The 20,942-nt window shown below is 42.5% G+C and overlaps 1 protein-coding gene across 1 annotated transcript in view; it reads left to right on the top strand.

Moving 5' to 3' along the window:
• The window catches only part of CUNH4orf45 (chromosome unknown C4orf45 homolog), a 96,756-nt gene that overhangs the window by 31,974 nt on the left and 43,840 nt on the right, over positions 1 to 20,942 (top strand). The window contains exon 2 of the mRNA XM_051199435.1: positions 10,836 to 11,068. Coding sequence (XP_051055392.1) covers positions 10,836 to 11,068 — 233 coding nt within the window. The remainder of the gene's footprint in view (positions 1 to 10,835; positions 11,069 to 20,942) is intronic.

Below are 20,942 nucleotides of genomic sequence, written 5' to 3' on the forward strand. Positions count from 1 at the left end.
CTAGGAGGAAATCGAGACTTGATGAAAACTAAAATTCCTTTTCTTCATAAGAGAGTATTGAAGAAATTAAACGTATAGGAGAAACCACTTCCAAAGTGCCTGGTGTAATATTAGCATTCCAGGTCCTGTAGGAGCTCTCAGAGCTCTTGGTCAAAATGCTGTAGCATAGCAGAATCCACCTTGGGGGGAAAACCTGGGGCCACCCCACCTCAGCCTTTCTATAGGCTTGGAAGCTCAGCCAGGTTCCATCTGCTGCAGGTACCAGGTGTCACAAAGGGACAATAGAAAGATCAGTTCTGCGAAGTCCACTCACTTGCTTTCTGCCCTTAGCTGCTTCTCAGGAATGCAAACAGCAGGTCTGCCTGTTTTTCTTACAGGGTACTTTTGGCCATTTACTTTGTTTATTCCATAATTCAAAAGACTGAGAAATGCCACTTACTGTCTAAATTACCCTCTCTGACTGAAATCAGTCACCACCATTTAGAAGCTGACAAGCCTTTCTTTCCAAGGGCATTGTTTATCCTGGGACTCAAGGAGAGAATTGCCATATTTTTTTCCAGGCTAATTCATGCCATTTTAATAAATTATACTTTTAACTTGCCAGTGATCCTCTTTAGGTCAAAGCCTGCATTTGCAGTAGTAGATTTCTTTTTTCTTATTAAAGCCTCACTTGTATTAAGTCAGCACTACTCTCCCTGCTCCTGTAGCACGGAGTGAAAATCATGGAAGGCAATTTGCATACGCACAGCCTGAGCTGTCTTCTCTTTGACTGGGTGGTAATTGCAGGTCTACCTCTGAGTGCAAAGGAGCATCACACACCCACTGTCTCCATGGTTTCCAGTTCTTACCTGATGGCATCATTTCCAATGGACAATTTGTCACATACCCCCTTTTATTTTTCATTTTTTCCCTACTGGCAAATTTATTTTCAATTTTCAAGTTCTCATTGGTCATATACACAGCTCTCATAAGAAAATTGAAGCCAATGATCACAGAGTCAAGTGAAAGCTGGAGAGAGGGCTCAGCATTTAAAAGCATGCACTGCTCTTGCAGAGAACCCGACTTCAGATCCTAGTTCCTATATCAGCTGACTCATAACCCCCTGTGACACCAGCTCCAGGGGATCTGATGCCCTTGTCTGTCCTCCAAGGGCACCAGCACTCACATCCACATGCACACACCCATACACAGACACACATACACATATAAATAAAATAAATCTGCTGGACACTAAAACTCAGGAGGCAGAGGCAGATGGGGCTCTTGTGAGTTCAAGGCCAGTCTGATCTACATATTGAGATCCTGGACAGTCAGGGCTATGTAGAGATACCTAGTCTCAAAAAGAACCAGATACAAACAAATGATCAAAATGATATTAAATCTAAAACAAAACAACCAAATAAACTAGAACCCCACAAAGTCAAATGAGATGGGTCCTAACTTGAAAGCAAGGTAAATGTCAGAAACCTCCAATTGGTTTCCTTATTCTCATTATTAGTAATTGAAAAATGTAGAATGAGTTCTTAGTGTATGTCTGAGGTTTAATCTTGATAACAACAAACAGCAAAAAATGACTTAAAAATACAGATTTGTAAAAATGTACTCAGGTATGGGAATCTAGCATCCCGGCATGAGATAATCACTGCACTCTTGGGCTTCCAGAAGCAGCAATTACCTGCAGGAGACCTGAATAAGACTGGGACCATCAACATCTCTGGAGACAGAGGAATCTTGAGGCTCTGCCCCTCTCTGTGGATGTATACACAACTGATGGTTGATAGGGAAAGAGAGGCATTTTCTTCAGTGGTGGGACCTCTGATAAGGTGGCTCTACTCCCGAAATAACTCCTCCTACATATGAGGGATAAGCACCCCAGTAGCACCCAATGCTCAGAAGAGAAAGGGGATTTGATTAGCAGGAGTGGGAGGGCAATGAGGGAAGGAAAGAAAGGATATCCAAATTCATTGTGCATACATAAAATGACACAATGAAATCCATTATGATTGTCTTAGTTTGGGTTACTATTGCTGTGATAAAACACTGTGACCAAAGCAACTTGGGGAGAAAGGGGTTTATTTGGCTTATACTTCCATATTATTGTTCATCACTGAAGGAAGTCAGGACAGGAACTCAAACAGGACAAAAACCCAGAGGCAGGAGCTGATGCAGAGGCCATGGAGGGGTGCTGCTTCCCATGGCTTGCTTAGGCTACATTTCTATAGCACCCAGGACCACCAACCAGGGATGGCCCCACAAGGGCCCTCCCTGATCAATCACTAAGAAAATGCCCTACAGCTTTGCCTACGGCCTGATCTATAGCCTATAGCACAATGATGTATAACTGATATGTACTAATACAAATACTTTAACATTAGTTTGAGAGACCATGTCCCCACCCTCGACAGCTGCTATTGCTCCTGAAGACCCCAGCCATGAAGAGGGTGTTTCTGTTTGCAATGAAGTACTGAAAACAAGGGATGGTTGAGTGCTTGACAAGGTAGTCATAGTCATAACAAGGTCTCTCTAAGGCTCAGGGAACACTAAGAAAGAGGTGACAGAAGCAATGTAAGAATGAGTGCTGGTTAATAATGTCTTCCAGACATGACATTGACATTGCATGCATGATTCACAGAGACTCATTACCTCACAAGACCTGCACAAGATTAGGCCCTTCAGCATTCCATCATGTATGGGAGAGGGGCTTGTGAGGCCCCACCCCTCCCTGAGGAGCTACTGGTAATTTATTGTTGGGGGAGAGGGAACATTTTTTTCAGTGGTATAACTGTAAGTTGTAAGTGTTCCAGTAAATAATTCCACACTATGCTCATGTGAGCAGCCTAATTAAATCAGCAAGTCTCTCTCTTACACACACACACACACACACACACACACTATAGGAAATGAGCCAGGCTAGTTGGGGAAAAGAAGGGTTTAAGTGAAATGGGTTGGGAACAACAGAAAGTGTTGGAGGGGGAATACAATCAAATATACTTTGTACATGAATAGAACTGACGAAGAATGCTCTCACTTAGTAAGTGATTTGAGAAGCAAAACAGTACTTGGCGATAAATAAAAGATCTGTGACATAAACCATTCTGATTCAGGGCTGGGGCTGGAGCTCAGTGACAAAGCCTGTGCCTGACATGTGTGGAGCTCTGGCTTCCATCTCCAGCATCAGCATGTAAATGCTCTGATCACTTCATTGTTCATGACTGCTCTGAACCTACAGCTGCGTAAGAGTGGTTTGGCCTTCAACCTGAAACGTTTGCTATCATATTCTTCCAGCAGAAAGCTATATCTTCCAGTTATAGTAGTACCACCAACAACCTAATTATAACATACTAACAAAGAACCAAAGGGGAGTGGTACTGACATCATCCAACTTTGTGCATTTGTAGAAGGTGACGGTAAAAGAGGCAGCAAAGTCTGCTTGTGTGTCAGGTGACAGTCAAGAGGCCAGTGCCCTCTCCCCCACTATTAGATAACCTCATTGTAGTTGAGTGTCTGCCTTTACCTCACAGGCCTCATGGTTAATCCTGATCCACACCAGGTCTGTCATTAAGATTCACATGTTCTTGCCTGTGCTTGATTATAGAAAGAGATGAATAACTAAACCATGGAGAAGACAATAGAGAAGAATTTATCTGGAATTAACTAGAAAGGACATCCTTGCTGATTAAGAACAGACACACAGGACTAGGGTGTGGTTTGGGTAGAGCATTTTTGTAATGAAAAAGCAGTCTACCTCCATTTTAGGCTTAAAAGCCATTTTATAATAAAGAAAAACTAGGTTCATTCCTGTGTATAATTAAACTTCTGTTTCTCAAGGATTGGGCTATGCTCTCAAGGACTGGGCTATGCTCTACCTGTAGTTCTATACTGCCTGTTCCAGGAATGGCAGTCTTGTCTTTGCTTCAAGAAATCATTTATAACCATCTTGCAATCCTACCTTTGTTTCAAAAGGTTAGATGACCTTGTCATGACTATGACTACCTTGTTATGCCCACCTTGCAGCCACATCTTTGTTTGAAGAGGCCATTAGCACTAACTTGTTTGTTCTGTCCCTTAATGCCCCCTATTTTGCTCTCCAAATTTCCCCTTTGTCTTCCTCATATCCAGTGCTGACCTCTGTACCCCACCTCAGGGGGAGACAGCCCATATACATAAATAAAAAAACTTACTTTAATTAATTTGGTCAAAATGATTTGAGTCAGTGGTATTTCTCCTCCCATCTTTGGGATTAGCAACAGTATGCAATGTCCTTATGATAGCAAGAGGCTCTGCCTTGAATGTAGCCTGTTATCAAGGCTTGTTTCACTTGTTCTGAAGAGCAGAAAGCATGTCTAATAGGATATAACATGATCTCTTAATGGAAAGCCAGAAAAACAGACCATATCAGATATTGTTCACATTGACCTGGACCAGACATGTAGTAAGGTGTTCTCAGTGCTATTTGGAAGAGGCAAAAGCGACCGGTGGCATCTTTGATGCTTTGTACTCTGAGTTCCAACCTGCACTCCTGGGCCTGCTTACCACATTGGCTACCCTACAAGCACATGAGGTTACCAAAGGATGCTGATGTTTAGCTGCTGAACCTTAGCATCCTCAAGGAGTTTCATCATTTGAGAGAATCCCAGAGCACAGCAAAAAGTTTCTGCCTGATGTCTACTTGTCTTCTTTCATAAGCTGGTCCCTGTTAGCGTGCATCATTGTGTCTATTAGGGTTTGTTTCACATTCTACCACCACCTTCTGCCCCTTGCATTGGCACATCTATAATTCAATTTATGCCCACATTGTCATTTGATTATCACAAGACTTATTAGAACATTCCTCTGCGATCCTTTTCATTTATTTCTGTGGTATGTTTCATTTTGGTCCTGAAGTAAAAGACTGGCCTTCTGAGGCAATATGATACAATGACAGGCATTTCCCCCTTAGCTCTTGTCCTCCCCCCTCTTTTTTTTTTTGAGACAAAAGTCTTCTTTATTTTCACAAATTTTCTTCAGGACATTCCCTGTTTCAGTCTTTAGGATGATGGTTGCTACATGGAAAATTCTTTTGTCTAGTTTTTCTTTTATCTAACCTTTTATTTTCCTTAATCTGCCAAAAAAAAAAAAAAAAAAAAAAAAAAAAAAAAAAAAAGCAGTATAGCTGGGTATAGAATAGTTCTTTCATTAAGAGAATAAAAGTAAAAACTGCCCCACATCCTTCTGGAGCATGTGGTTGCAGATGAGAATCTTGTCATTTGAACTGCAGTTCCTAACATAGAACAGAATTGGAACATAGCATGACCATCCTCTACAGGGGATCCCCCATCACTGGAAGAACAGTCATGGGCACAATAGAGGACATTGCCTGCCTCCTTAAGTGCAGCTTAGGTATGGAGAAGAATTTCAAGTCATGTCTAAGACTCTGTCATTAACTGAAAAGGAGATTATTACAGAAAAGCATCCTGACTTTTCTCCTTCCTGGGAGAAAGAACAGCCTCGGCCTCCTCTCAACAGTCTCAGGTGGGGCTACAGCATGGGACTATCAGCTGGAGCTAAAGCACTCAGAATTCTAGAGGGGGGGGGAGAGGAGAGATATGGCTCAAGGACAGACAGGTTTCATAGCAGGAAAATGTCCAGAATTTTGGTAGTTCAGGAATACAGATAAAATGCATATTTGAAAAAAAGAGAAAGAACCATTCGTCCATTTCTAATAGTTACTATTGACTATGATTTCCTTGGATACCAGTTACCGTTCTAAGACCTTAGGAACAGCTCCACTCAAAACACTTTGAGGACATTTCTAGTTGTGTGTGCACATGTGTGCCTGTGTGTGTGTGTGTGTGTGTGTGTGTGTGTGTGTGTGTGTAAGAGAGAAAGAATGTGTGAATGTGTGTGAGTGTGAATGTATGTGAGTGAATGTGTGTGAGTGTGAATGTGTATGTCTGAGTATGGATGTGCATGAGTGTGAATGTGAGTGAATGTGAATGTGTGCATGTGATACTTTTTTTCAGTGTTGGGAGCTTTGAAGCCAGAGGCTGATAAAGGTAGATAATGATTCTATCTCTGAGCTACATTTCTACAGGTGCTGATTTTACACTTAGCAACCTAAAATTGGAGCCAGCTGTTTCTCTGCTTGGGGAGGACTGCCCATGCACTGTAGTGCATTTTCCAGACTCCTGGTCTCTTCCTACTGGACTACAACAGTGTCCCTGACTCACTTGTAACAGCTCCATAATGTCTCCAGATGTTACTGGAATCCTTTAAAGGGCTTATTTCATTCCACTTGATAATCCTAAGTCTACTTATGGAAACCATGTGTCATATATTTTAAAAATATAAAGTTGTAAAATATTTAAAGATTCTAACACTCAAAATAAACTTGTGGCACCTAGTGAGCAGTCTATGGTAGTACTAATTAGCCAACTTTGAGTTGGGTGTAAGCAGTCTCTCTAGAAGGTATATACCACACTGCCATTCTAGGAATTATTTGGAAAAGTAGCATTCTTTTAAGAGTATATGTAAGCTGACTGGTGCTTATATTATTAATTCAATCACACTAAATGAGATTTATTACATATAACCTGTTTTCATACATTTCAGAACCCAGTCTCATTCTCTAAAGCTATGTGAGCTGGGCCTGGTAGCCTAGGCTTTTAATCCCAGTACTTGGAAGGCAGAGGCAGGCAGATCTCTGTGAATTCAAGGCCAGCCTGGTCTACAGAGTGAGTTCCAAGTGAGCCAGTGCTACATAATGAGACCTTGTCTCAAATAAAACGGGGAGAGAAGTTTGTATATTTTTAAAGGGTGTATAATGTGCAGCATATGAGTAATATCTCACAAAAGCTATGATTATAAATATATGAGTATATGAGTGAATCTAATTAAAAACATTCTTTTGACCTTACTCTTCGGTTCCTTATGAGTCCATAATAGGAAAGCTTAAGGCAGTTCTTGAAATTAGAGTATTCATTATACACTTAAAGAAGTGCTTATTTTCTTGTGACACAGGTTTCTATCCTGTCTCAATAGAATTCAAAACACCATTCTGACCAGTAAGAATGACCAGAGATACAGTTGGGCATGGCAACCTGCCTATGGTCCCATTTAGTTACGAGGTTGAAGCTAGATGATCACATGAACCCAAGAGTTTGAAGCCAGCCTGGAGGTATAGCAAGACCCTGATGTGTAGGGGAAGAAATTATTAGAGATTAAATGGGATGTAGCTGTTGCCTCCAGGTGCTTAAATGTGAAGATCATCTGTTGAATATAACTTGTACTTTGGAAGACTGAAGGCCTTTTTATAAAAAAAAAGAGAGAGAAAGGTTTCTGTTGCTGTCACAAACACTTGATAAATCAACTTAAAGATGGGAAAGGAAATCATACTTCAAAGGCTGAGAAAGGAGGGTTATGTCAAGGTCAGCCTGGGCTATATAGTGAGATTGGGGGGCAAGGGGATGGGGAGAAGAGAGACAGAGAGACACAGAGAGAAACTTTGTTTCAGCTCATAGAATCACAAGTCCAAGAAGCTTTGAGCCTGCTGTGGTACGGGACACTCGGGATGGGAGTACATACCAGAGTGGGATGCTCACATCTTGCTGGCTCTGAAGCAAAGAAAGTCAAGCGACCACAATCCCCAGTGGCCTGACTTCCTCCCACAAGGCTCCGTTTTCCTTCCTTCCTCCCTCTCTCCCTCCCTCCCTTCCTTCCTTCTTTCCTCCCTTCCTTGCTCCCTTTCTTCCCTCCCTCCTTCCTCCCTTCCTTTTTAAAATATAAAGTAAAACTACTTCTGAAATGTAGCAAAGAATCAAGAGGACACCAGAAGGGGCAAAACAGAAAAGAAAAACAAATAGTTGTGGTGCTAAAGATGTTTCCTGAATCCTTGAAAACTGAATTTCCAGGTGTGTGAGTGACGGTAATTGGAACTGACTGCATGTCTTTCCTATGATTTATGCTGAGCTGTACTGGACAAGTGTCAGTTGGCTCTCAGAGCCATTTTTCCTTTATGGTATCCCTTCTTTGTGTATCAGGAGCCCTGCTGACCAGTTAGTCCTATAGTCTGTGGGCTAGGCATGTTGTCCCACCCTCCTGAGACACATGGTTGAAGCCTCTGGGGTAATGAATGTTCCAGCAAGAGGATGTCTCCCAAATGGATAGAAGGCAAGGGAAGCAATCAGCATAGTGCGGTTTATACATGCACCCCTATCTTCACATCTTCAGAGTCTAAGCATCAATCACTCCATTGCAAAAATGCCTGCTGGACCAGCAACTGTCAGCTTGTACCCACAGTGACACAGACAAAAATGCTACAGAGGTTGGTCCACGGGCTCATGGTTAATAAACAAAAGTGTTATTCTCAGTTGATGACATCTACCCCTGTCCACCAAGGGAAAGGTGACCTAGTCCTGTGCATTTCAGTATCTGAGCCAAGCTTCCTGCTTCCTGCACTTGGGAGCTTGGCAGCCTTGGGTCTTCCCCATCTTACATAACCGCTCCCCCAGGACTGCCTTCTATCCTGCCGCTGTGGGAGGGTGAACACAGGCTCCCTGACTTGTGACTGTTCTTGCTCTCAGGTCTTCATGGTAGTCTGGGTTCCTTCTAAAGCTAGCACCTGGCCACAGCCATCAGAACCTGTGGAATTTCTCTGCTGATGGATGACCCATTCAACAGAGGAAGTCATTATTTTTTCGAGATTTATGTCTTAGTTAGGTTTTCTATTGCTGTGAAGAGACACTATGGCCGTGGCCATAGCAAAGAACACACCCAGACACCAAATTCTCAGATTTATTTACCTCGGACCTGCAAAGAGAAAGGTAGGATGGGGTAGGGTCAGTGGGGCTGCCTCTGGATCCATCAAAGGCAGTAGTAGCAAGTATGTCTGTAGAAGTGTTTTTTAAAGAGAAAAGGCAGAAGTCTGTGCTAGGATGACTTGGTGAGTCCTGATTGGACAGGTTAGATAAGTAGTCAAATAATGGAAGTAATACATATTTGCAGTATATAAAGATTGTTCTACAGCACATCCCCCTCAGTGAGGGACAGAGCCACTTCTCCCACACCAATGGTGTAGGCAGGGCCAGCTTTCCCAAGGGGAGGGCATCTCTCCTATTAGGAGCAGGACCAGCTTTTAGGGCTGGGGAAGGGCTGGATCAGATCAGCATAGCCCTTGTAATTCAATGCATGGTTCAAGGCAAGGTTTAGATGGGCCTCCTGTGGTAATACGGGCAATCAACATCAACACAGACTCCCAACTGTGGCAGGACCACAGACCTAGACATAGCTAGCAGTAGCAACTCAGCCAGATGTCACCATGGTCCTGGCACAGGGCACTCAGATCTGTATTGCCCCAGTAGCAGCATGGCCCTCAGGTACCAACATGGCTCCAGGTGTTGGCTCAGACCCTAAGCATCTGTACAGTCTTAGGAGGTTACAGGAGCAACAATTATCAACACAGTAGTGGCTGCAATAGGGCCACATAGACATGGTACTTGGCAACAGGTCAAGCCCAGATGTCTCCATGGCCCTGAGTGGCAGCTCAGACCCTGGGATACCCGGGATACCCAGGGTATGTCCATAGGTGGTGACCTAGACTCCAGGCATCCTCATGGCCTTTGGTGGTAACTAAAGCCATGGACCTCAACACAAGACTGTGGTTGTGGCAGGGCCTTGTACCCAGACATTGACCTTGATCCAGATGTCACCAAATCACCAAGTGGTAAGCAGGCATCTCACAATAGCCCATTCCTTTGCCTCTTCTGATCTGCCTCTCTCTATGGGACTGCCTCTCTGTCCCATTCCCTAGCATATATTTGCTCACCATAATGGTGCCTGGAGCTAGTTGGGCTATGGTTTCTTCTCTCTGCCTAGGAGAAACAGCCCAGGCAGGTGTGTGTGTGTGTGTGTGTGCGCGCGCGCACACACACACACACACACACACACACAGGCATCTCAGCTCACCTGCTCCTAATGGCACCCTTCAGCAATCTAACACCCATTTTGGCTCTGGAATCTTAAAGTTCCTCCCCAGGCAGGTAAGCCCATTGTTCTTTTGCAACCTACAGTATTCTTCCAGAAAGACCTGTCTTTCCCACACATCATCAGCTTCAAAGTAAGGACCTGAGTGATCTTTGCTGAAATCTGGGATTTTTGTTTGTGTCTTTTGTTTCATTGATTATTTCTATTGTACATTTAAAATGCTAATGTTAGCTTCCCCTGCCTTGAGTCAATATCATTTGTTGTAACTTCTATCTAGTCATTTTCTCAATTTTGTAATTGCTTCTAATGTATTTGGGGAGTTTTCACTGTCATTTAAGAAGTCATATATGTAAAACAAGCACCCCAGTGTCTGAAGGCTAGCCCTTGCCAATATGGCATGGATGAGGAACTTTAGAATTGAAATGTAATTATCTTGAATTTATTACAAACAAAGTAATTTAGTGGGCCATTGAGAGCCCAGCTTTGAAGGCAGCCTGTCCAGTGTGAAGAGCTTGTTTGCTTTGACTTTGAACAAAGAACCAATCTTTATAATTCTTCCCTTTTCCCATCTTAAACTGGGGCAGGGAGACTAGAGTCTATCTTCTACAGCTGTTACTAAGGATCCATTGGATTAACCTGTTTAAAAGGCTTTTAATCATACACAGGGACATTTAGAAGTACCATATTATCAGCTCCACAACTGAAATAAAGGCATTTTAGAAAAGAATGTGAAGGGGTTCAGTCCCCAGCACCTTGTAAATTTGAAATACTTCAGACCCTCACCCCACATGAGAGAGAGAGACAGAGACAAAAATAGACACAGAGAGAAAATAATGTGAAGGTTTTAAACATGCTTTTCTTTCTGTCTCTTTAAGGTCCAGACTACATAAAAGACCACTTGCCGAAAGTTCACCAGCATACCGCCTATGTAGGAGAAAAGCGTCCAGCATTAGAGAAAACTGGAGACCTCAGATATTTATGGAGATCTGCCCCAAACCGAAGCCTGCCAGCAAAATATAAACACCAGTATGTAGGTGGAATTGGATGGGGGATACCAGAGTACATCTGCATCAACAGATCAAGATTGGAGAGTGGCTTTCAAAACCAGGTACTGTCCTTAATTGCCCAAACTTCATAGGTTCCTGTGTTCTGATTTGAATTCGCTGTAAGTTTACATTGTAGGCAATGTCAGGTCCTTAGTCAGGCTGAGATGTAATGGCATTTGAGTTTTGTAGGAAGATGTTGGTAATAAACATACTTATTAGCAATACACCCTTTTAGATGAGAGGGGAGGTCCAAAGAAAGTGCAGCCAACTGAGTGAAGCTCTGTTCTGGGATAGGGAATGTACCCAGAGTCATATGTATGCGGGGGCATTTGCACATAGTCCCCCTGCTAGCACTGCTCTGTGAGTGGGCGTGTCAGGGAAGAAGGTGGTGCTGAATTTCAGTCTGCAAAGCAAAAAAACACCCAGTGTCAGATCTTGAATGTCACAGTGTTGAGCATGTTGTGTTGGTGACCAGGGTTCTATAGTCTAGAACCCTTGTCCTGTTTCCTTTGGATGGTGTGGACTGAAGCAAGCGCCCACATAGTCATTTCAAAAACAGGAAGAAGAGGAAATGATTTAGATGCAGTGTCTGAGAATGCCAATGTATTTACAGACAGGCTTTAGCACCCTCTATGAACTGATGATGTGTAACACAATGGCTGAATTTCCACATTTCCTCGCGTTAGTTTTTGCAGCGTGTGTGTGTCTGTGTGTGTGTTGAATGTATAGGTGTGTGGCGTGTGTGTGGTATATGTTTATGGGTGTGTGGTGTGTGTGGTGTGTGTGTGGTATATGTTTATGGGTGTGTGGTGTGTGTGTGTGTGTTGTATGTATAGGTGTGTGGCGTGTGTGTGGTATATGTGTATGGGTGTGTGTGTGTGTGTGTGTGTATGTGTGTGTGTGTGCATTTCACAGAGACTGGTCTTGCTTAGTTAGCAGAAGCTTTAAGCCATGGTGCTTTCTGTTCACCTCCTTGGTCCTGCCATCCTAACAATAATTTGTAGTGAGATAGTCCTTCTGTGGCACTGACCACGCCCATTGGGGGTGGAGCCATGGGCGGAAGTGACCTGTGGAAGGAAGTCGGAGGGAGAGCCAGGAAAAGCTCTCTTGCTTGCGTGACTCATACAGTAGAGGATCGGGTTGAAGAGGATCGGGTTGAATTTCCTGGTGTTCATCTGTCTAGGTTGTAAGTTATTTCTCCCTAAATAAACATCTATTCGGCCTATTTGTTTATCCTGATCCTTATTTAACCACGATAATAATTCTTTTCATAGAGCCACCTGTTTACCATAACAATCTTAGACAGCTTCCTTTTGCCTTTTCATATTTTGTCTTTATATTTTATATTTTTAAATGCTAAGAAATGTGTAGTTAATACAATTCTTAAGCAAGTGAAGTGAGTGCCTTAGTTGTCAACCAACCGGGCAGTGTGGTGGGAAACAAGGGAAAGCTGCTACTAGGGCTTGTGAGAAACTGTGAAACAAACAAATATCAAATCTACCCAACCTCAATAAAACATTCTTATAACTACACATGGTGAACACGAACAAAATACATCGTAACTGATGGAATGAAAGCAGTCCAAAAGAAACTGTCTTGCTGTTACTGTTCATCTGTCGCCAGTGAGCCACATCTATATCCCAGGACAGACTGTTTCCTGAGGCCACTTTGTTTGGGTGAACAGTTCCAGGATAAGGGGGCTATAAATTGCTGAAGAATGTTTTGCTCTGCAAGTACCATCCATAACTGGATCAACATCCCCTGCACTTAAAGGCCCTGCAACTCCTGTAAGAGCCAAGACCAGTGCCTTCCCCTTCACACATTTCTGCCCCAAAGGCTGATACCTCTCACTGCTGTGCTATAAACAGTATAGACTGTTGAAGTCAGGCTTTGCTCTCTCTATCTCTCCCCCCCCCCCCCGTCTTCTTTACTTGTGCTTCGCAATCTAAGAGAAAAAGTTTAAGACCCAACTTTATATAGAGAATGGATAAAAACTATAAAACAAATATTTAATAAGAATTGTCTCCCACACATTCTCTAGAACTTCTAGGTAGAAAGTAATGCTAACTTTAAAACAGCGTATTTTTACATGATTTCTACCAATTTTTTTCTTTCCTTTTAATTAAAATGTAACTATATGATGTTTCTGCCTCCCCTTTCCTTCATCTTACTCCTCTCATGAGTCCACCCACAGCTCATTTGCAGATTCCTGGCCTCCTCCTCTCTAACCCCAGACACTTCCCTAAAGGAATCCCAGGACTCAGAGCTTTAGAGTAAGAAGAGCTCCTGAGAATGATGGTCTGTGGTTACTGAAAAGGGTCACACCTATTAGCAAAGAACCACCTACACTGGCCTACCCATCAAGCCCTTTGCTGGGGCTGCTCATCTTGCCCTCCAAATCGCGGCTCTGATTTCCCATGCATCCATGGTAAAACTTCAAGTCTACACTCAGATGTCAATCCCTTGTGCATCCATTTACTTTCATTCACCCAGATCCAGCACATTAGTTTGCATTTGGAGATAAATACACCAAAGTACACAAGGAATTAGGTCCAATGGTCTGTGATCCCAGTGTTGGGGAGGCTGAGACGGGAATCACAAGTTCAAGACCAACCCAGGCCACATGGAGAGAGGCTTTGTCTTAAAAAAAAAAAAAAAAAAAAAAAAAAAAAAGAATGAGAGGGCAGAGAAAAAAAGGGGGTTGGGAGAGAGAGGGGCAAGGACAGGAGGAGGGAAAGAGGGGAGGAGAGAAAGAGGGATGAGGAGAAAGAAGGATGCAGTAGAGGAGGGAAAGAGATCAGAGGCACAGGAAATGTGAAGAGAGGAGAGTGGTGGTGCCAACTAAGGTCATTCTAGAGAGGACAGAAGACATTACTTACATGCTCTCTCAGTCTACTGCTTGTTATTTCTCCAATGCCTTTTCTCCTGAGTCTTCTTCCACATCTGTAGCCATCCATTCCTTTCCCATCCTATTCCACATCAAAATGGTCACTTTTCATTTCTGACTGCAGACACTCCTCATCATGTAGTTTGTGATAGCTCAGCACTGAGAGTATAGTACGTGATAGCTCAGCACTGAGAGTATAGTACGTGATAGCTCAGCACTGAGAGTATAGTACGTGATAGCTCAGCACTGAGAGTATAGTACGTGATAGCTCAGCACTGAGAGTATAGTACGTGATAGCTCAGCACTGAGAGTATAGTACGTGATAGCTCAGCACTGAGAGTATAGTACGTGATAGCTCAGCACTGAGAGTATAGTACGCGATAGCCGAGCACTGAGAGTATAGTACGTGATAGCTCAGCACTGAGAGTATAGTACGTGATAGCTCAGCACTGAGAGTATAGTACGTGATAGCTCAGCACTGAGAGTATAGTACGGGATAGCTCAGCACTGAGAGTATAGTACGTGATAGCTCAGCACTGAGAGTATAGTACGTGATAGCTCAGCACTGAGAGTATAGTACGTGATAGCTCAGCACTGAGAGTATAGTACGTGATAGCTCAGCACTGAGAGTATAGTACGGGATAGCTCAGCATTGAGAGTATAGTACGTGATAGCCGAGCACTGAGAGTATAGTACGTGATAGCTCAGCACTGAGAGTATAGTACGTGATAGCTCAGCACTGAGAGTATAGTACGTGATAGCTCAGCACTGAGAGTATAGTATGGGATAGCTCAGCACTGAGAGTATAATATGGGATAGCTCAGTACTGAGAGTATAGTATGTGATAGCTCAGGACTGCCAGTGCAGTATGTGACAGTTTAGGACTGCTTTTGAACACAGACATTTGCTGGTTTCAGCTCCAGCATCTGTGCTTCCTAATTTAAGCTTCAGGTCTGTCTGAGCCCAGAAGCCAGGATGCTCAGGCACCTCCAAGGAGCTCTTGAAAAAGTACTGGGGCAGTTGCCTTCTACCTGGAACCTCTTATTTAGAGCAAAAGGAGGGCCCCACAGATCACATGATAAATCATCTGACTGGAGCAGATAACATCCTCCATGCCGAATGACACCCTGAACACTTAACCACAGCATAAAGGTCAGTGAAATGAACTCACAACAACACCCCTCCCACTGCCCGTGTGTGTGTGTGTGTGTGTGGCTATTTCTACCTGGCCTTATGTGTATTACAATACCATGGAGCATGTATATACCATCCAGGAAAGCCCATTTCTTTTGTTGTTATCTCAGATTTAAGAGCAGTGCATTCTTCTTGTTTAAATGGATTTGGCCTCTGCCAAACTATATATTTCACTTCTATAAGAATATATAGTGCCAAATGAAACCATGCCTGTGGCATTCTAACTGCCTCTGCAGTAGTCTGCCTCCTCACCTCTGGCCTTGCTTTAACCCAGACCTCAGCAATGCCAGCTGGCTTCCTGATGCCCATTTTCTGCTTCTGCACTCTGACCTCATAGCAAATTGATTTAAGGCAGTCGCTTTCCTCACAGAAATGATGTCCTATTGGGCTGGGTTAGCCATTCTTCACTGGTATGATCCGCAAGACAACATTGAATCAATTTATCACAATATGTATTAAAACCATCGTGTTTTACAATATAGAGATTCACCTGTATACTCATATGTGAGTTGGTTAATAAAGTTTTTATCCAGGTTTTGATAACTGCCACTTTCGACCATCATGAATTCTATCAGCATGCTCTAGGTGGGTCTTCTTTGGACACTTTAATGTCATTTGAATGGATTTCTGATAAGGTACTGAACTCCTTCATGGCTAGTAGGTTCAGTTTATCCTAAATTGCTTGGTTTGGCATTTTCCTCGCTAGTGAATAATGTAGGGAAGATAAACAAGAAAGGAGCAACTGGGATAGTTTAATGAGAACACACTGTGATCCTGTCTATTAATATTTGACAGAGGAGGAGACTGTGGTGTGTCCCAGGTGAACTCTATACCTGAGGTCACAGGTACTCACAGAGCCCGAATTTCAACCCAGGCATATGAAGCACACAGTGAGAGAATAAGATGCGGGAGATGAAAGGCGGGCCTCCAACGGCCTGGTCCATCCTGTGGCCAGCGTTCTGCTGGGTCAGTTCTGGTTGCCTCAGTGGCTAAAGCATTTCCATGATAATCCTGTCAGTGTTCCTCCAGCTTTCCACTCAGTACCGTTTACACACAGAGCACACACCTCATCTGTGATATGGAGTTATTCATAGGGACCAGGCAGAGAGTGGGTACAATAATCATTTGGTCATGCTTCCCTTTGAAATTTTACTATAAGAACATTTTACAGCCAATCAAAACCAATCAAATATTATTAGTAGGATTATAGTGGCTAAAAAGACAGGGCCTCTTAGCAGACCACACCATCTGTCATTAAAACATCATTCTCGTGTGCAGTAAAACATCATTCTCCCCTTTCTCAAACCCAACTACCAAAAAAAAAAAAAAAAAAAAAAAAAAAAAAAACCGCTGCCAGTGTGGAGCTGCTAAATACATAGAACACACATTTCAGAAGGTGAGGGTATTCTCCTCACTCCAGAGATTCTCATTTATCTTTGGGTTCATTTAAAATACTCTATTTTGATTGTCCTGAGGACAGGACCTAGGGCTTCACACACCTGCAGCCCCAATGTCGGAGATTTTAAAAGCATGATAAAACTTCTTCCCCTCTTCAACCAAGTTATAAAAGAAAAATAGAAAGTGGGTTTGCTAAAACAGCTATGCATGGGCTGAAGAAATAGCAGTTAAGAGTACATACTGCTATTGTGGTTCCCAATGCCCGCAGAAGGCAGATTACAACTGTCTGAACCCCGTTCCAGGGCGTCTGACCCTCCAGCTTCCATGGACACCTGCCCTTGTGTTCACACAATTATAAGTAATAAAAAAAAAATAAGTCATAAAACAGCTGTGCCCATACTTTGTTCTTTATGAGATGGATGCATTTAGCATTCAGTTCTCAAGTTTGCATCTTACAGTTATTTGCACCTAACAGTTTGTGGTTTACTATAAAATTGATTCCCAAGTGCTGGCTACAGTAACACACTTCCATATACCCCAGGGAGCTCTCAGTGAGTGTGCTGTGTGTTGACTGCCTTTGAGGGAGGAGAAACCCTCTCCTTTCTTTGAAAATAATATAGTAACACCATTTACTTTCTTCAACCCTGGTGCTTTTGTTTTCTGCCATTTTTTTTTTTTACAAAGTTTGAATTTATTAAATTCCTCAAGTAAACAGAAGAAAGTAATTTTCTTATAAAATCTTAACTGAATCTGAACCTCCAGAAAAATAAGTGTATGTCTGATCCTGCAGAGATGTAGTACATGCCCTATCCTTTGTCCAAGGCATGTGAAGAAAAGCATGTCAGTGTCAGTCAGACATAGAAAGACACATAATCTCACTCACATCCAGAATCCCCAAGTGTTGATCATGGGAGCTGATGCAGTGTGGTTACCAGAGACCCAGGGAGAGGGGGTTGGGGTGGATTGATCAGTGGATACTGAGTTGGAGTTAAATAGCAGTAAGCAACCGACTTAACTCTTGTATGCAGTATATCCATATACTAAAACACCATGCACAATCTCTGCATTTTAAAATTTCAGTTAAAACAAAAATATAACTGGTAGTTTAAAAAAGAAGTTCATTTGGAAATAAGCATGGCTCTCTGGGTATCATAGCAGCCAACGGCCTGGTCTCTCAGCTAAACTGGTACCTTTCCTTACTTAGTCATGTGACTTTTGTAGACAGCTGTTGGTCAATTGAAAAACAAAAACATCCATGTTTTCTATTAATTATGATATGGAAATATGGGAAGAAACAAAGAAAAGGAAAAGAACTCCATGTCATATGAACCTGGTTGTATCCCTTGGTTATAAGGACAGCTTAAAGTACCTGGACTATGCAGGGCCTGATATAAAATCTCAAGTATATTTCCCATGTAAGCATTGACATTTCCACCAGTCAGTAAAATTAAGCTTCTTAAAGTCAGAAATTAAGCTCACTCCATATACTTTCTGCTAATCTTATTGAATGACAACAGCACCGGAAGCTAAGAAAGGATTGATGAGCTCAGAGGATGTTCTGGTAAAGTGGTCTACCTCCACAGCTAAGTTTTAAAAGTTTATTGCTGAAGAATTCTGCAATTTGTACATGATCTAATATCACAAGCACAGATGGATCAAACAGCAGGACATCTGTTTTCCAAATCTGGCTTTGATCCTCTCTTCCTAAGGTCACTGGAGGGAAATCCTTAAAGCACTATGAGTTTGCAATGATCGTTTCCTCTATTATTCATACACAACACTTGCAGAGTGCCTCAGCTATGTTGAGAAAAATGCATAGAATGTGGAACAAATGAGACCAGACATGTGGATTCCCTATGCTTTCCCACTATTGGATCTTGCAAGCCGAGGAACCTCAGGCAAGAGGTTAGTGCAGCAAATGAACGTTTCAGAATGTCCCTCAAGTAGGGAAGAATACATGGGGAGGAAGCTTTGCTCTATGGTGTTGTATGAGAGCCAAAGTTAAGTTTTAATTACTGTGTTTAAAAGAAAAATGAAACAAAATTCCTCTAACCTGAAGACCCTTGTCCAAGGACAGATACTTCCTGAAATGCTGGAGGTTATTGTTTATATCTTCACTCCCCTGAAACAATCTTGTTTGACCCAATTGCACCCAGTGTGCTTGATCACATGCAGACAGGAAACAAGTCAGGATGTATGCATGCCCCCAATTGGACATAGGAGGGAGGTATGCAGGCAGGAAATACAGAGGCCTCTGCAAAATATGACGCATTGCCACTTCCTGGGAACCACAGAATGGTCCTGGCCAGAACCTATCATCCTGACCAGTATTTAATCAAAGCTTCTTCAAATTTGGCTCAAAAATTGTGGAACTGGTCTTTCTCTCACAAATCTCAGGCTTAACAGTTGTTATTGTTGAAGTTTACACAGTGATTATTGCCAGGTAGTGTGGTGCCAAGCCATACTCCAAAGGGCTTTTAGTAGCTTCTTTGGATTTGACTTTCTGCCGACAATATCAATACCTCTCACTTCTCCATTCTGGTGCTTAGCATAGGCTACATGCTGACCCAGAAATGGTGAGACATGAAAACTGAGATTGCTTTTGTTCTCATGCTATGTTCTTCGCTATTCACACAGAGAAAAAGAATTTTTAAATGTGCATTAGATTAGTAATCAATTCTACTCCCAGCTAATTAGATACAATTGTTTGAAAACTTTTTACTTTTTTCCTACCTCGGAAAACATTTTTCACAATGAGGGAGCCTCTGCTCCTAGCTGTAGAGCTAATTGGACAATTAAATGGGGGGAGGGGAGGGACTCTGTTTTTAACTTCAGAATTAACAGCAGTAGCATACACTTTACACAATTCCAAGAGTGAATACAATTGCAAACAAGGCACTTGGTTGTATTTCAGAAACTACAGTGATTGCCCTTGGAGATTTGGGAAGCTCCTGGCAGCTTCAAGAATAGAATCTGCTCAGGTTCAGGCCCTGATGGGAACCACCAGTGGGCTAGCCTACAGGGCTGACATCAAAAGGCCAGTTATCAGAACCACTTCAACAAAGATGGTCTAGTCTTTCTCTAAAAGAAAGTTCAAGTGCATTTAAATAGAGGTACCCTACAATGGGGGAGGTGAGCAATGCCTCATCTAGATACCAAAATCTATTAAATACAAAGCCCATACCAGGAGTTTCTTATTAAGAGGGGTCCTTCACAGGCTATTGCCATTGCTCTTGGTAACCCTGCAGAACTTGGCAATAAGACCCTATTGCTAAAGGCATACTTGAGTCACAGAACATGAAGAAATCAAGCTGGTACCAGTGAGGAAGCTTCATACCTACTGGATAGCTTTCATAGTGCTGGAAGGTGCTGTATGTGCTACTGGAAGAGAAAAATCATCAGTCTTACCCAGCTGTAAAACCTGCAAGCTATAGTAACAAGCAAGCTGGCAAGATATGCATTAGTGACACTGTTAGGAGAGTAACCAACCACTTTCTGATTAGATTTAAGGTCTGCTACACAAGATTGAACTCATGTGTGGCACTGTGATTGAGACCAAGACCCTTTGCTTAGGTAGGTCATAGGCTCTAGGGGAGAACTTACTACTATTATTCTGCTAAATGGACAGAATTGAAGGATTTTTATATTCTCTTTTCTGTCAGATTTATTTACTAGTATTTTCATAATACCTTAATTTTTCTCACCTATAAAATGGATATTATACTGGTTTTCTATTGCTACATAGTAAATATTCACAAATTCAGAATTTTAATGGAGTGCCATGCATCTGCTTACAGAAATCTGGGGAAGACATGGCTGCCTTGCTGCTCAGGTCTCCCACAGCTGGCATCAGAGTATCTCTATCATCTCTTTCAAATTCCTATGGTTGTGGCAGACTCTGCTTCCTTGTGGTTGTAAGGATGGGTATTAGCCAGGAGCCATTCTCAATTGGAGAAGTCCCTAACTCCTAACCACATGACTCTTTAACCCTTAAGGCTATTAAGGAAATCTTTCTCAGGTCATGTACCCCTCAGTGCTGCAGCCCCTTTGTCAAGAACTTTAGGGTTTTCTAAGAGCCCAGTTGCTTAGGTTAGGCTTACTGAAGTTAAATCTCTCTCTCTCTCTCTCTCCCTCCCTCCTTCCCTCCCTCCCTTTCTTCTCCCCCACACCCACCCCTGTGTAATAGAGATTAAACCTATAGCCTCATGCATGATGCTAAGCCAAGTGTCCCATAACAAAGCTACATTCATTCCAGTCTCTTTCCAACTTTTTGTTTGGGGGCAGGGTCTCTCTAAGTTATTGAGACTGACCTTGAACTCACTCTGTAGCCTAGGCAGAAGTAGAAATTACTATTCTCCTGCTTTAACCTCCCAAGTGGAATTACAGGCCTATGTCACCACACTGGACACATTTCCTTTTCTTAAATTCAAAGAATTTAGGGTCTTGATTATACTTAC

Source organism: Phodopus roborovskii, unplaced genomic scaffold (assembly GCF_943737965.1).
Source record: "Phodopus roborovskii unplaced genomic scaffold, PHOROB, whole genome shotgun sequence".
NCBI classification, from domain to species: domain Eukaryota; kingdom Metazoa; phylum Chordata; class Mammalia; order Rodentia; family Cricetidae; genus Phodopus; species Phodopus roborovskii.